This window comes from Beta vulgaris, chromosome 2 (genome assembly GCF_026745355.1).
Source record: "Beta vulgaris subsp. vulgaris cultivar EL10 chromosome 2, EL10.2, whole genome shotgun sequence".
Classification (NCBI taxonomy): domain Eukaryota; kingdom Viridiplantae; phylum Streptophyta; class Magnoliopsida; order Caryophyllales; family Amaranthaceae; genus Beta; species Beta vulgaris.
In genome coordinates, this window is record NC_079203.1 from 22,961,180 (window position 1) to 22,974,224 (window position 13,045).

At 34.4% G+C, this 13,045-nt stretch overlaps 1 protein-coding gene across 1 annotated transcript; it reads left to right on the forward strand.

Moving 5' to 3' along the window:
* The first annotated feature begins 1,362 nt into the window (after nucleotides 1-1,362).
* On the forward strand, nucleotides 1,363-4,408 carry LOC109134427 (zinc finger BED domain-containing protein RICESLEEPER 2). Its single transcript, XM_057392913.1, has 5 exons — nucleotides 1,363-1,369; nucleotides 2,132-2,979; nucleotides 3,079-3,356; nucleotides 3,478-4,282; nucleotides 4,361-4,408. The coding sequence occupies exons 1-5, from the start codon at nucleotides 1,363-1,365 to the stop codon at nucleotides 4,406-4,408; spliced, it is 1,986 nt and encodes a 661-aa protein (XP_057248896.1).
* Nucleotides 4,409-13,045: the final 8,637 nt, after the last annotated feature.

The window sequence follows — 13,045 nt, forward strand, 5'->3', positions numbered from 1 at the left end:
TGGCTAATGGAGATGATGGTTTAGAGGATTTTTGCTTTTCCTTGGTTGTATGTGGATGGCCTTTGATGGTTAATGGAAGGGAGAGGGGAATAACTCCTGATCCAAAATATCTCTCTTTTTTTTATCATTTTTTATTTCAGATATTATTTGTCAAGTTCATTAGGTGATTTAAGTTCATCATCGAATCAAAAGCATAAATAAAATGATGAAAAAGGCCAATGAAAATCAAAATGAAACTGCAATTATGTTATTAATTAGAAATAATAGAACAAAGCTTATTACAAATAAAATCCTAAATGACATAGACTTGACATGGGAGGAAATGAAAGAGCTATGAGAGGGACTCTCCAACTCAACCTAGAAAACTAGCGTTAAATGACTATGCTTCGGCCTTATTTAGGCACTACCCAAGGGGTTGCTGCTATTGCCGAATTTTACTGCAGGCGGAACTGAAAATCTACCATCTTCAACCATATCCTGCAGATGAACGTCCAGCATTGTGATTGCAGTAGGCATTATGATTTCATTTGCTGGATCTTTTCTCAGAAGAAAGGTTCGAAATAGGGTCGATAGGATGAATCGCTCCTTTTGCATTAAGCCTAGTGAAGGCTTCTTCTAGAGTCATGCCTAATGGAGTCCTTTGAGGTCCTTAATAACCTCTCTTATCAGTAATTAGGGCGTCCATGTTGTTGCTTTTGGAGCTGGAAGCGTTGTTGTTACTCGTCTTGAATGAGTTGTTGTTTTTGGAACCCTTGTTTTTATTGGCATGTACCTCTTCTTCAATCAGCAGACCTACCTTATAGAGCTTCGTGAAAGACTCTATGGGTTGGAACTTAATATGATCCCCATTAGGGGTGTTGATGAGCCAGGGTGGCTCGCAAACTGTTCAAGCTCAGCTCGGTCAAAGCTCGTTCAAAGCTCGGTCTCGAGAGGGCTCGGCTCGAGTTCGAGATCGGCTCGCGACCTTAACGAGCTGAGCCAAGCCTAGTAGAGTTCGGCTCGAAAGCTCGCAAACATGTTCGAAAAATTTTAAAGTACAAATTTTTATACATTAATTTCTAACCCAACTTGAATTACAATTTCAAGTCCATTTTAAAAATATATACCAAATTAAAAATTTTAGCCCAATTAAAAGATACAAACTATGGGCTTTTTTCTCAGCCCAATTAAGATTTAAAACAAATAAACAAATGAAACACCAAAAACACTTCAACGTTCATTCAGCCGTTCTACACTTCTACTGCTGCACTTCTTGAAGGGTTTTCGAAAACCCTGAATCCCCACTATCCAGTCCAGTTGACGGCGGCGACCAGCGGCGACGACTAGCGTGCCTGTGCGCGTATTCTCTCGGTGGCGAGCAGGATGACAGGTAAGTTCATAGTTTTTGTTTTTTTTTTCTTCGATTTAATCTGAATGTGAAATTTCTATGTGCCATTGTATGATGAATTCGAAGTTTTTTTATTTAATCTGAATTCAAAGTTTTTATGTGTTGTTTATACATTTTTTTTGAGTTTGAATGGTTTTACTGCACTTGGGTGGGAATGAGTTTGATTTTGCTTATTTATGTATTGTCTATACATTTTTCGTTTTACTACACTTGTTTATACAATCTCTCTGCGGAAAAACTATTCAGTCTAGTTGGTATAATTGCTAGAAATTGATTAATCCTCTTTTAAGTGTGTTGTGTGTTTAAGTGTGTTGTGGAAAAACCACTATACTGTCTAATAGATTCCCTGTTTTTCTAACGGATGCTTAGAAATTGATTTATAACATTATTAAACAGCAAAAGAGGGAGTTGGTATAATTGCTAGAAATTGTTTGATCCTCTTGACAGTGAATAAGGTATGTTATAAGAGTTTATGTTAAGTGTGTTGATATAATTGCTAGAAATTGTTTTTGTTAAGTGTGTTTGTGTGTCTCCTTGATTATTCTAAGAAGAGTTTATGTTAAGTGTGTTGCTCATGAAATATATCTATCATACTTTTATTTAGAAAGTATAGTGGTTTATGTAATTGAATTGAAAAGTTCTTAATGGATCAACCACTTTCATAACTTATTTATTTTGTTTACCTCTAAGATATTTTGCAACTTGGGTTGATTCATACGCATTGCATTGTTGTGTGTTTAACAGATAATGATTCAACTTGTGCACCATCATCGAGTCCTGGTTGCTCTTCTACTCCTAATGTGGAAGAATTTTTTGTACCTATTTATGATGAGATCCAAGATGAAGAAATGGAGCAAGAACCTCAGATTGACTCTAATCAAGAGTTAGGTGGGGACGAGGATGATCATCCTTTCAAGAGAGCAAGAAAATCAGAGGTGTGGAAGGATATGGAGGATCCCATAAAAATAAATGGGGAATGGAAAACTCAATGTAAGCATTGTAAATCTCGTTATACTGTTTCAAAGAGTGGCACTACTAGTCATATAAAAAGACATTTGTCTAATTGTGCTCAAAGAAAATTGAAATTAAAGCAACAAAGTATGATTAAGTTTTTGCCATCTGATTCAAGTGAGGGTAAACCAAATTCTGGAGGTGTTAGTGCTTTACATAATGGTAAACTAGATATGTTATCTATGACGGAGGGGATTGCTAATTGGATTGTCATGCATGAAAAGCCTTTTAGTGTTGTAGAAGAAGAAGGTTTTAACATGATGTTAAAGAGGGGGATACCTCAATGGACATCCGTTTCACGTCACACTATTAAAACTGATGGTTTCAAAGTCTATGAGGCAGAGAAAAAGAAATTAAAGGCTCTTTTGAAGGATGTAGATAGAATTTCCTTGACCACTGATCTTTGGCGTGCTAGACCACAAAGGATTGAGTACATGGTTCTTACGGGTCATTTTGTTGATCGTGATTGGAAACTCCAAAAGCGAGTTTTGAGTTTTGTTCATATACCTCCTCCTCGAAAAGGCAAAGACATAGCAAATTGCATTTTCAAATGTTTGAAGGAGTGTGATATTATGAATAAAGTAAGTGTTTGTCAAATTCTTTTGAATAATATGTTTATTCTTACATGCTAGCTGATCTTTACTTATGATAACAATTATGTTTTTTTTTTTCAAATATAGGTTTTTAAGGTTTCGGTTGATAATGCCATTGCAAATGATTCATTCATACAAATTATAAAGGATACTTTCTCACTTACAAAGAGGTTGTTATGTGGTGGAGCATTATTTCATGTACGTTGTTGTGCACATATATTGAATATTATGGTGCAACATGGTCTCAAGCAAGTCAAAACCATTGTCAAGAATGTTCATGATACCGTAGATTATCTCAATGGGAGTGAAGCGAGAATGAGAAAATTTGCGGAAATTGTCCAACAATTCAATCTTAGAGAGCGGAGGTTGGTTCTTGAATGCAAGACTAGGTGGAATTCCACTTATGATATGTTATCATGTGCCATCAAGTTTAAGGAGTATTTATAGACTTGCTTTGGAGGATAATGATTATGTTTATTGTCCTAGTTCTGATGATTGGCAAAAGATTGAAAAACTTCTTGATATCTTAAAAGTGTTCTATGATATCACAAATGTTATCTCAGGATCTGAATATCCCACTTCCAACTTTTTCCTTAGTGAAGTTTTTTACATCAAAGAAATGTTGGACAAAAATTATTGTTCTCCCGACCCTTTTGTTAAAGATATGGTGAAAAATATGAAAGAAAGATTTGATAAGTATTGGGGTGAATGTAATTTACTCATGGCTATTGGTGGGGTGTTAGACCTTCGTTTGAAAATGAAGGTTGTTGAAATTACATTTCCTCATATGTTTCCTTCCAATGTTGTTAGGGAGAACATTAATAAGGTTAAGGATACTTTGTATGAGTTATATGATGAGTATAAGGCTTTGTATCCTCCTTTGGAAGAATATCATGGAGAAAGTAGGAGTGGAGCTCCACTTGTAGTTCAAGGGGGGAGCCTTCTGGGGATGTCAAGGGTTTTACAAGTTGTTAGAAGTGGGATAAGAGTGGAGCCTAGAAAATCAGAACTTGATGTCTATCTTGAGGAATGTACTGCAACTGATGAAGGACATAGGTTTGATGCCTTAAATTGGTGGAAGGAAAGAGCTAGCAAATTTGTTGTTTTGTCTAGATTGGTTGCTGATGTGTTAGCTATTCCTATTACCACTGTTGCTTCAGAGGTTACATTTAGTGCTGGGAGCCGAGTTATTGATCCATATCGATCTTCATTGCTTCCAGAAACCGTGCAAATGTTGATTTGCACGGGAGATTGGAGTAGGTCCACTTTTGGAATCAAGAGAAAGAACAAAGTAAGACTAAAATTATTGTTTGTTGTTTTATGTTTAAGGATATTGTTTTTATAGCTAATTATAATTTCATATTTGTAGTTTGTTGATGAAGATGAACCAAAAGAAATCATGATTCCTATTCCATGAATTGCGTTCTTGTATGAGGTTATTTTTTCACTCTTCTCTAATCTTATACTTTTTATTACATTGTGTTTTTATAAAATTATATCTTCATAATATTATTCTAATCTATGTGTTAAACATATTTTGTAGGTCTTATGGGAAAAAAAAACATGAAGATTGGCTTGGAGCCTTGGACTTGGAAATGAATGTCAAAGGAAGAGGAGTTGTTGTTTGTGTGTTTGTGTAAAACTTTGTTGTTTGTGTGTTTGTGTAGAACTTTGTCAAAGTTGTTGTGACTTGCAAACTTTGTTTTTGATGTGAACTTTGTTAAACTTGTTATCAACTTTTTTTTTCTTTAAAGTTTGAACTTCGAAATATGCATTTCGTTCGTTGGAAAAAACTAGAAATTCGATATTGGAAGCAAGTGTTCGGTAATGTACTAGAAATATTTTCGAGCTTTTTCGAGCCGAACAATTCGCGAACTCTTTCGGGCCGAGCCTCGAGCCGAGCCGAATTTTTTTTTCCGAACTCGAGCCGAACCCAGATTTTCGAGCTCGACGAGCTTCGAGCTCGAGCCGAGCTCGGACCCTCACATTCTCGAGCCGAGCCGAGCCTGAACCTGTTCGGTCTCGGTTCGGCTCGTTAACACCCCTAATCCCCATACTTAGGTTGCAGGTTATAAATCACCAGTTGGACTTGATCCTCCTGGGATGGCCTATTAATCATTTGTGTAGCTTTTCCCCTCTATCTGTTAAGGAAGGTGACGAAATCTTCGTTGGAATTCTGTTTAGTTTATTCCAACCCATGAAGGCCAATGGGAAGCTGAGTATTGTATATATATTATTTGTGAAACTCTTCTCTGACGTAGTCCCAGTCATTCAGCTCAGCTTTGTTCACTGATTTGAACCATTTGGCTGGATGTGCATCCAAAGTTAAAGGAAAAACATAAGAAAACAGGTACTTGCTCATGCCCTTGAGAGCCATAGAGATGGAAAAAGCTCTCAGATGATCATTCGGGTCTTCGACCCCCTTGAATTTGGGAGGTCACCCAATGTTACCTTTTTAGGGAGCTTGTCCCTCATTTCAAGATCAATGATGTCTTGGCCATGAGCCTGACCCTCGAGCAAAGGGATTGACTAGATCAATTACTCTAGTTTCTCAAACCTTAGTTCTGTCTCGATCTTATTAGGAGGTGGTGTTGGCGAAGGAGTGTCATCTTGCGCTTCTTCCTCAGTTAGTTTCACTCTCATTTCCTTAATCTCCTTGTCTTGTTCCGCAAGACGAGAGTTCATTAGTTAAAGCTGGACAATAATGGCACTGAGTTGTTCATTAGCGTCTCCAATTTCAGATGATGATTTATACGAGCAAAAGGATTCGACTGAGAATGTGAGAATGCATTTGACGAGTCTGGGAGTAGGCTGACCTTGTATCCTCTTTGTCGGGCGTTCCCAAGTTATAATCTGATGCGTGGCTAAGGTCCTTTAGGGATGAGTCCTAGTTTTGTTAGGACATCAATGTAGTATCCTAGTTCTGTTAGGAGACTATGTAGTTTAATTGCTTTTTAATTGCTTTAATTTAAATACATGTTTAAGTGATGAAGGAATCCTATTATACTTAGGAGTCTAATTCCTTTGTCATTGAGTCTAATTAGGTGTCTTATTTTTATGTTTATCTTAAAATAGGCGTGTGAATTAGATAGATTAGTTAGTTTGTTATTTATCTTTATCCTTTAAGATAAAGATAGATAAGTTTGTCCCCTCAAAAAAAAAAAAAAGATAGATAAGTTTGTTAGTTGTTATTTATCCTTTAAGCTTTACTAGTTTTAATAGGTTTAGGAATCTTGTACTATATATATAAGATTTCGGCCATATGAATAAAGGGAGTTGTTTTTTGTTTAAAGATTAAACATAAGTTTATGACTGATTTTGGACGTACTTAATTCCAAGATTTCATTGTTTTTAGAGAGTGAATCTAAATACAAGAGCCTTAGATTTAGGCGAGTGAAACCTAAAACTAAGCGAGATTTGCGTGAGTTAGTGAGTGAAGCTAATAAACCAATCTCAGATCCTTTCCTAATTCAAGTTTAAGGTGAGTGAAGCCCTAAAAGTGAATTAGAACCCTTAGTGGAGATTAACTGAGTGAAGGTTATTCGAAGCTAAGCAGATTTCGTTCGCGGAATCATATCATAATCTCACGATCCATCCTAAACAGAAATTGAATGGGCCTCGTAAATTTTGAGAAATGATGCTTCCGAAATGAGACATAGAGACGAGGGATGGAGAGATGGGAATGGAGATGGGAAATGAGAAATGCAAAATGAGAGATGAGAAATGAGGATGCAAGTGGACATGGTAATGGGAAACGATTAGCAATGGGTATGATTATGGTTATGGTGGTGACATGGGCCTAACACATATGCATATGCAGATGTGAACTGGGCATATACTAGACTATGCAAGCAAAATGCACTGAATGACTAGGCTTTTGTGCTAGTTTCACTGGACTTAACGGATTGCCTTTATGGACTTATGGGTGCTTGGCTTCGCCAAACTCGATGATTTTTTGCCATTATGGATCTAGGGTAGACTAGCTTCATTAGACTCAAGGATTTGGACTGCTAGAGATGTAAGGTAGGAGTAGCTTTGCTAAACTCGGAGGGTGCCTTTATGGTCTTGGGGATGACTAGCTTTGCTAGGTCGATCAAGGTGTCGTTATGGACTTAAAGGGTACCATTATGGACTTAAAGGGTGTCGTTATGGTCTTATATGATGTTGTTATGGACTTAAAGGGTGTCGTTATGGTCTTAAGGGTGACTAACTTCGCTAAGTCAAGGTGTCGTTATGGACTTAAAGGGTGATATTATGGTCTTAAGAGTGACTAGCTTCGCTAAGTCAAGGTGCCGCTATGGACTTAAAGGGTGTCGTTATGGTCTTATAGGATGTCGTTATGGACTCAAAGCATGTCGTTATGGACTTAAAGGGTGCAGTTATGGACTTAAAGGGTGTCGTTATGGACTTATAGGGTGCTAGCTTCGCTAGACTTAGGGTGCGTTCTCTTCAACTTAAAAAATTAAGTTTCAGGTCCAATAAGTTCAGATAAGTTTAGATAAGTTCAGATAAGTTACAATCAGGTCCAATCAGGGCAATAAGTTCCAATTAGGTCTAATAAGGTCCAATAAGTTCCAATCAGGTGCAATAATAAGTTCCAATCAGGTCTAATAAGGTACATTAAGTTCTAATCAGGTGCAATAAGTTTCAATGGGGTCCAATAAGGTCCAAATAGTCAATATTCAATAAACATTTGTATTATTGTCCATTATTTTATTATTCATATCACTATTAGTTGATTATGTTATTATTAAAATTTTAATTAAAGTACCACAATGATTACATAGTATTATACTTGTATTATTGTCTATTATTGTATTAAATATATGTATTATTGTCTATTATTTTATTCTTCATATTACTATTAGATGATTATGTTATTATTAGAATTTTTTTATTAAAGTACCACAATGTATAGTATTATACTTGTATTATTGTATATTATTTGATTATTCATATTACTATTAGCTGATTCTATTATTATTAAAAAATATTATAATCATGGTCAAATAAGGTTAACAATAATAATCATTATAATTTTAATATTTTGCAATTTATCTTTAAATAACTAAAGATAACATATTTTCGTTAGTAATAACAATGAATGATATAAATGTTATCAATTCTTCATTATCATCACCGGAGAAAAGAACAGAAGGAAGAAAGGAGAAGAAAGGAGAAATAATGAAGAAAGGAAGGCTTTCTTTTGGCTACTTGGAACTTTGAGATTTTTTTCTCTTTTTTTTTCTCCCTCCTTTATAATAATGTATTATGTGTAATTGGGTAGTAAATACAAGTAACAAGTGAGAGATGAAAGTAGAGTGAGAGATATGGAGTTAATGCATTATACTACCTTAAAGTAAATAAAAGTGGAGTGAGAATTAATGCGTTCTACTACTTTTGTCATAAATTTTTCATTTGTGTCAATTTCTCACTTGTTAGCCATAAATTTTAATCGACTTTTGAATTTCTACAAGTGTTTTATGAAATCAAAACAAGACTATTAGATATATTAGTGGTGAAAGTTATGTATAGGCAAATATATTAACAATAATTTTTTTTTTGTTAAATTATTTATCATAAGAGATAATTAATAATAATTATTTTTTTGAAGGACGAATTTTAATAATTATTAATTCATAATAAATTTTGAGCGGTAGTATTTACGTTAGTGGTAATATTTATGTTATTACTCGTTAATTTTTTGTCTAATAAGGTCAAATAAGTTTCAATCAGGTCCAATAAGGTCTAATAAGTTTCAATCAGGTCCAATAAGGTATAATAAGTTTCAATCAGGGCCAATAAGGTATAATAAGTTTCAATCAGGTCAATAAGTTTCAATCAGGTCCAATAAGTTCCAACCAGGCTCAATCAGGTCCAATCAGGTTTAATAAGTTCCAATCAGTTCAGTTCAGGTTCAATAAGTTCAGTTCAGATAAGTTCAGGGTCAATAAGTTGAAGAGAACGCACCATGGTTCGGACTTCGTCCTATATGGTTTGGAAGTGGACTTGATTAGATTTAAGAAACGAGTTGGGCCTTATATGGACCTAATTTTGGACTTAGTCCTATATTGGTTTGAAGTTAGACTTGAAAATGTATATGGGCTTGACGTTGAATTGGAATAGACTTGGATTAGGCTTGACATAGACTAGGGTTCACCTAGATTTGATTTGAATTTTCAGTTCTAGAGCCAAAGATTATAGTTATAGAAGGAGCAGTCGAAAATATTCTGGAGCATCTTCGGGGTTAGGTATGGTTCCCCCAATGATCGTTGTACCAAGTACTTTCCGGCGATCTTTAATATGATCCGATTCATAAGTAAGCATCTCTTGTAAAATATGAGCACCACCAAATCCTTCTAGATCCCAAACCTCCATTTCTCCTACATGTTGTCCTCCTTGCTTGGCTCTTCCCCAAAGGATGAGTTGTTGTGTAACAAGTGCATAATGTCCACTAGACCATCCATGGATTTTATCATCAACTTGATGAATTAATTTCTTAGAACTATATGGGCCTAAGATGGACTATAATGCTGGCATGCCTAATATGAATGCATGGAGTCAAATTAGATGGACCTAATATGAATGCAAAATGGACTCTAATGCATATGGGCCTAGCTAGATGGATTGAAGTTGGATGATTGGATTGGATAAAGGTGTTTAAACTAGGTTTAGAATTTTCAAATTTTGGTTTTGAAATAAACCCCTTGTTGTAATCTTTTGTAAGGAAAAGATGATGTTTTAACTTTAAAGATGTTTTTGTAAATGTCATGTATGATAATGATTAATAAATTCTTCTGGAAAAAGGCAGAATAGACATGGGTGTATGATTAATTTTGAAAAAGCAAGTTTGAAAAATTGATTGAATATGGTAAGGTAAGATTTATAGGAAATGTTAGTTGAACAACAGTGATGAATTGTGAAGAGGTAAACATGTATGACAACTCTAACTCTACAATGACCACTTTAAATGCAGTTTTTAGGACAAACTCGACCTTGCATGAAAAGGCTGTTTTTTCTTGAATTAGGTGAAACTCCTAAAATGACCACTTTTTTTAGCGAATACAGACAGATAAACATAGGACTAAACGTAGAATCATCCATTACGATGACTATACCAGCGAAAAGACTGTGACGCACAGACTATACGTGCCACGCAGCATTGTTGCGCGTGTCGCACAGCCGTGCGTCTGGCGCGCGAGTGGTGCGCCGGGCGCAACCTAATGCGCTTGGCGCACTACTCCCCAACAGGTTTTTTTCGGGGATTTAGGCGACGTATTGGCCAATTGACCATTTTTTATTGTTCGTTAGACGCAATCTTTGGAACGACTCATAATAATGACAATCTGACAACCTAATAACAGGAAAAAATTGCAATCACAAGCAAATGTCATATAACATGGATGCAAAGTTGCAACCTAAATTCCAGTTCTATTTTTGAAACTATTTCTCAGGTTTAGGTTCAATCTGAAAAGGGTAGGTGACTAAGAGATTGATCCCACGCTTCGTACCTCTGCTGAAAGAGGTGGCGATGTATAAGAAGAACTCCAATTCTCAAGTCAGGAACAAGGGAACACTTTCATGGTTGGGTAAGTTTGCTTATAACTAAGATCCAACAATATCACTCAAGAAGCTTTTTGGAAGGACAAAATGGAAACCCCCCGAGGGTGACCTCACACATAGAACATGTGCTAATGAGGCAAAGTAGAGTGTCCTTATAGTGGCTGATTAAAAGCCATGCATATGCAAAACTGTATATTATTCAAAGGCATAAATATAAGAATGAATCGTATTTTTCAAGTTTGACCCACTAATTTAAAACAAATTAATTTTTTTAAAATCTTCCCCAGTGAAGTCGCCAAATTGTATGCGTGTTTTTATTTCGTCTATGCGGTGTGAGCACGTATTATATTTGACTACCCTAATGTTAAGGTTTTATTGAAAATTGTTTTAAAAGAATCGCCAATAATTCTTTTTAGGAAAAATCATAAACCTAATTGGATATAGGAAAACTGTAGGGAGAAATTACGGACTTATCCAATGTAGATTTTTCCGTCATAACTCCATAGATGGTGAAAGTGAACCAAATATTCAGTTTGGGGGTGAGGGTACAATACAGTTAGGAACCATATTGCCCATTATTGGCCTCTACTAAATATCGATTCATTACTGATTTTATGCCAAAAAATAATCATATAATATTTTTATATACCCTAAAAATATTTAGTCTAAGTTGGTTTAGGAAACACATAGAAAGACTATTTTTTAGTGATATTTCATTATGCAATCAATTTACAGGGAACCTAGCTTAATATTTTTCCGTCATGACTCCATAGATGGTCTAAGCAGGTTGTCTAAATTAATCTGATTAATATTAACACAATTCTTTAGGTCTTGATTAGCAAAAATAACATGTGGGTGATAAAAGCAATAAAGCAAGACAATCATAAAATATTCATAGAATGATCAGGCAAATATATATAATGTATGAAAATAAATAAAGGGAAAGAAAAAGGTTTAGAATATACAATTAAACGATTTTATATTAAAGATCTACATCATGAAAGAAACAGCTAGTAACTTCAATATAAAAATAAACAATTTATTAGGACCCTCAATATTATACCGTGGCTTGGGTCTATGAGTGTAATCCCCCGTAGTTTTATGAATTTATAAATATATTTTAGTATTTTAGTATTTATATTTAAACATAATTTAGTTTGAAATGATTTATTTATTTAAAGAAGGTTGACCATTTTGAAAGTCAAAGAAATTATTTTAAAGGATTTAAGGAAGTTAAAAATATTTTGTTTAGGCATGCTTTGAAAAATGTTTGAAATACTAATTTGATTTGGAAAAGAAGTTTAAATGGGCTTGAGGAACCCAAAATTCTAAGTAGATTAGGAAAAGGATTTATATTGATGTTAAGAGTTCTAATTCATTAATCCTATTCATCATCAAACTTTATTTGTACCGAATCTCCTTTTCCTATGCCCAAAAGGAAAAAACTCTTTATAAATACCTTAGACCCAATTATTTTACCACACAAAAAAATTATTATCTTCTCTATCCTCATAACAACCGACCATAGTCTCTCTCCTCTTCCCACGTGATTTCTTTCTTTTTCCTCTCAAGTTTTCTTTCTTCTTCGTCTTCTTCAAGTAACGCTTTCTTCTTCGCCAGAAGCTTCACCACATCTCTTCAACCGCCGTTTTCCTCGTGCACCGCTGCTGCGAGGCGTGGTGTTCCTTATTCTAGCACCTCCTTGTCTCTTGTTCTTTGATTTGTTGTTAATTTCTTTGCTTCTTCCTCAAGTTTCAATTATAGATCACGTTTTTATGCTTTATTTTAGTACTAATTATGATTAATAACTTTAATTTACTGTTTTAATGATTAATCGTGGATTATATATCACGTATTAAAAGAATAAAATTTCAGATTTGACTATTATTTTTATATTGAGTTTTTTTATTATCAAAGCATGGATTTTTAGGGTGTTAAATATTGAAAAATCATTGTAGCATGTTATAAACTATGAGATTGATTTAAATTATGAATTTAAGCATGTTTAAGAATGTTTAATGAGACTTTTATAATTTATAAGTTGCTGAAATTTTAGAAAAGGCCTTAATAATGGAGTTTTAAGGATTTTAATTACTAGTATGGTAGTACTATGCTAGATATTAAAAGTAATTGAAGCTTCAATAGTAAAAACAACTTTTAAACATTTTTAAAGGGGATTTAAAGTATTTTAAAGTTGCTGTATTTTGTTTAGAGTATTGATTTTGATTTATATTGATTATTTTAGGCGGAGATTATTTAGTAGGTGACTTTTAAGTGATTAAAGGTGGCCTATCATTTGGTTTACACAAGGTACGTACATACTTATATATGTGATATAGTATCATGATTTTAAGAAGGAAAAATTGTAGTATCATGTATAGGAACTTTATAAGTTCATATGTGATTTCTAGTATGATTGGATTTTACATGTTTTATGCCTGTGTGCAAACATGCTGATTATGAGATTTGACTATGAGTTAAAGATTATCAT

Coding starts and splice junctions, on each gene's coding strand:
- LOC109134427 (XM_057392913.1), top strand. Junction 3,357..3,477: donor TTCAATCTTAGAGAGCGGAG/GTTGGTTCTTGA, acceptor TTATTGTCCTAG/TTCTGATGATTGGCAAAAGA. Junction 4,283..4,360: donor GAATCAAGAGAAAGAACAAA/GTAAGACTAAAA, acceptor TCATATTTGTAG/TTTGTTGATGAAGATGAACC.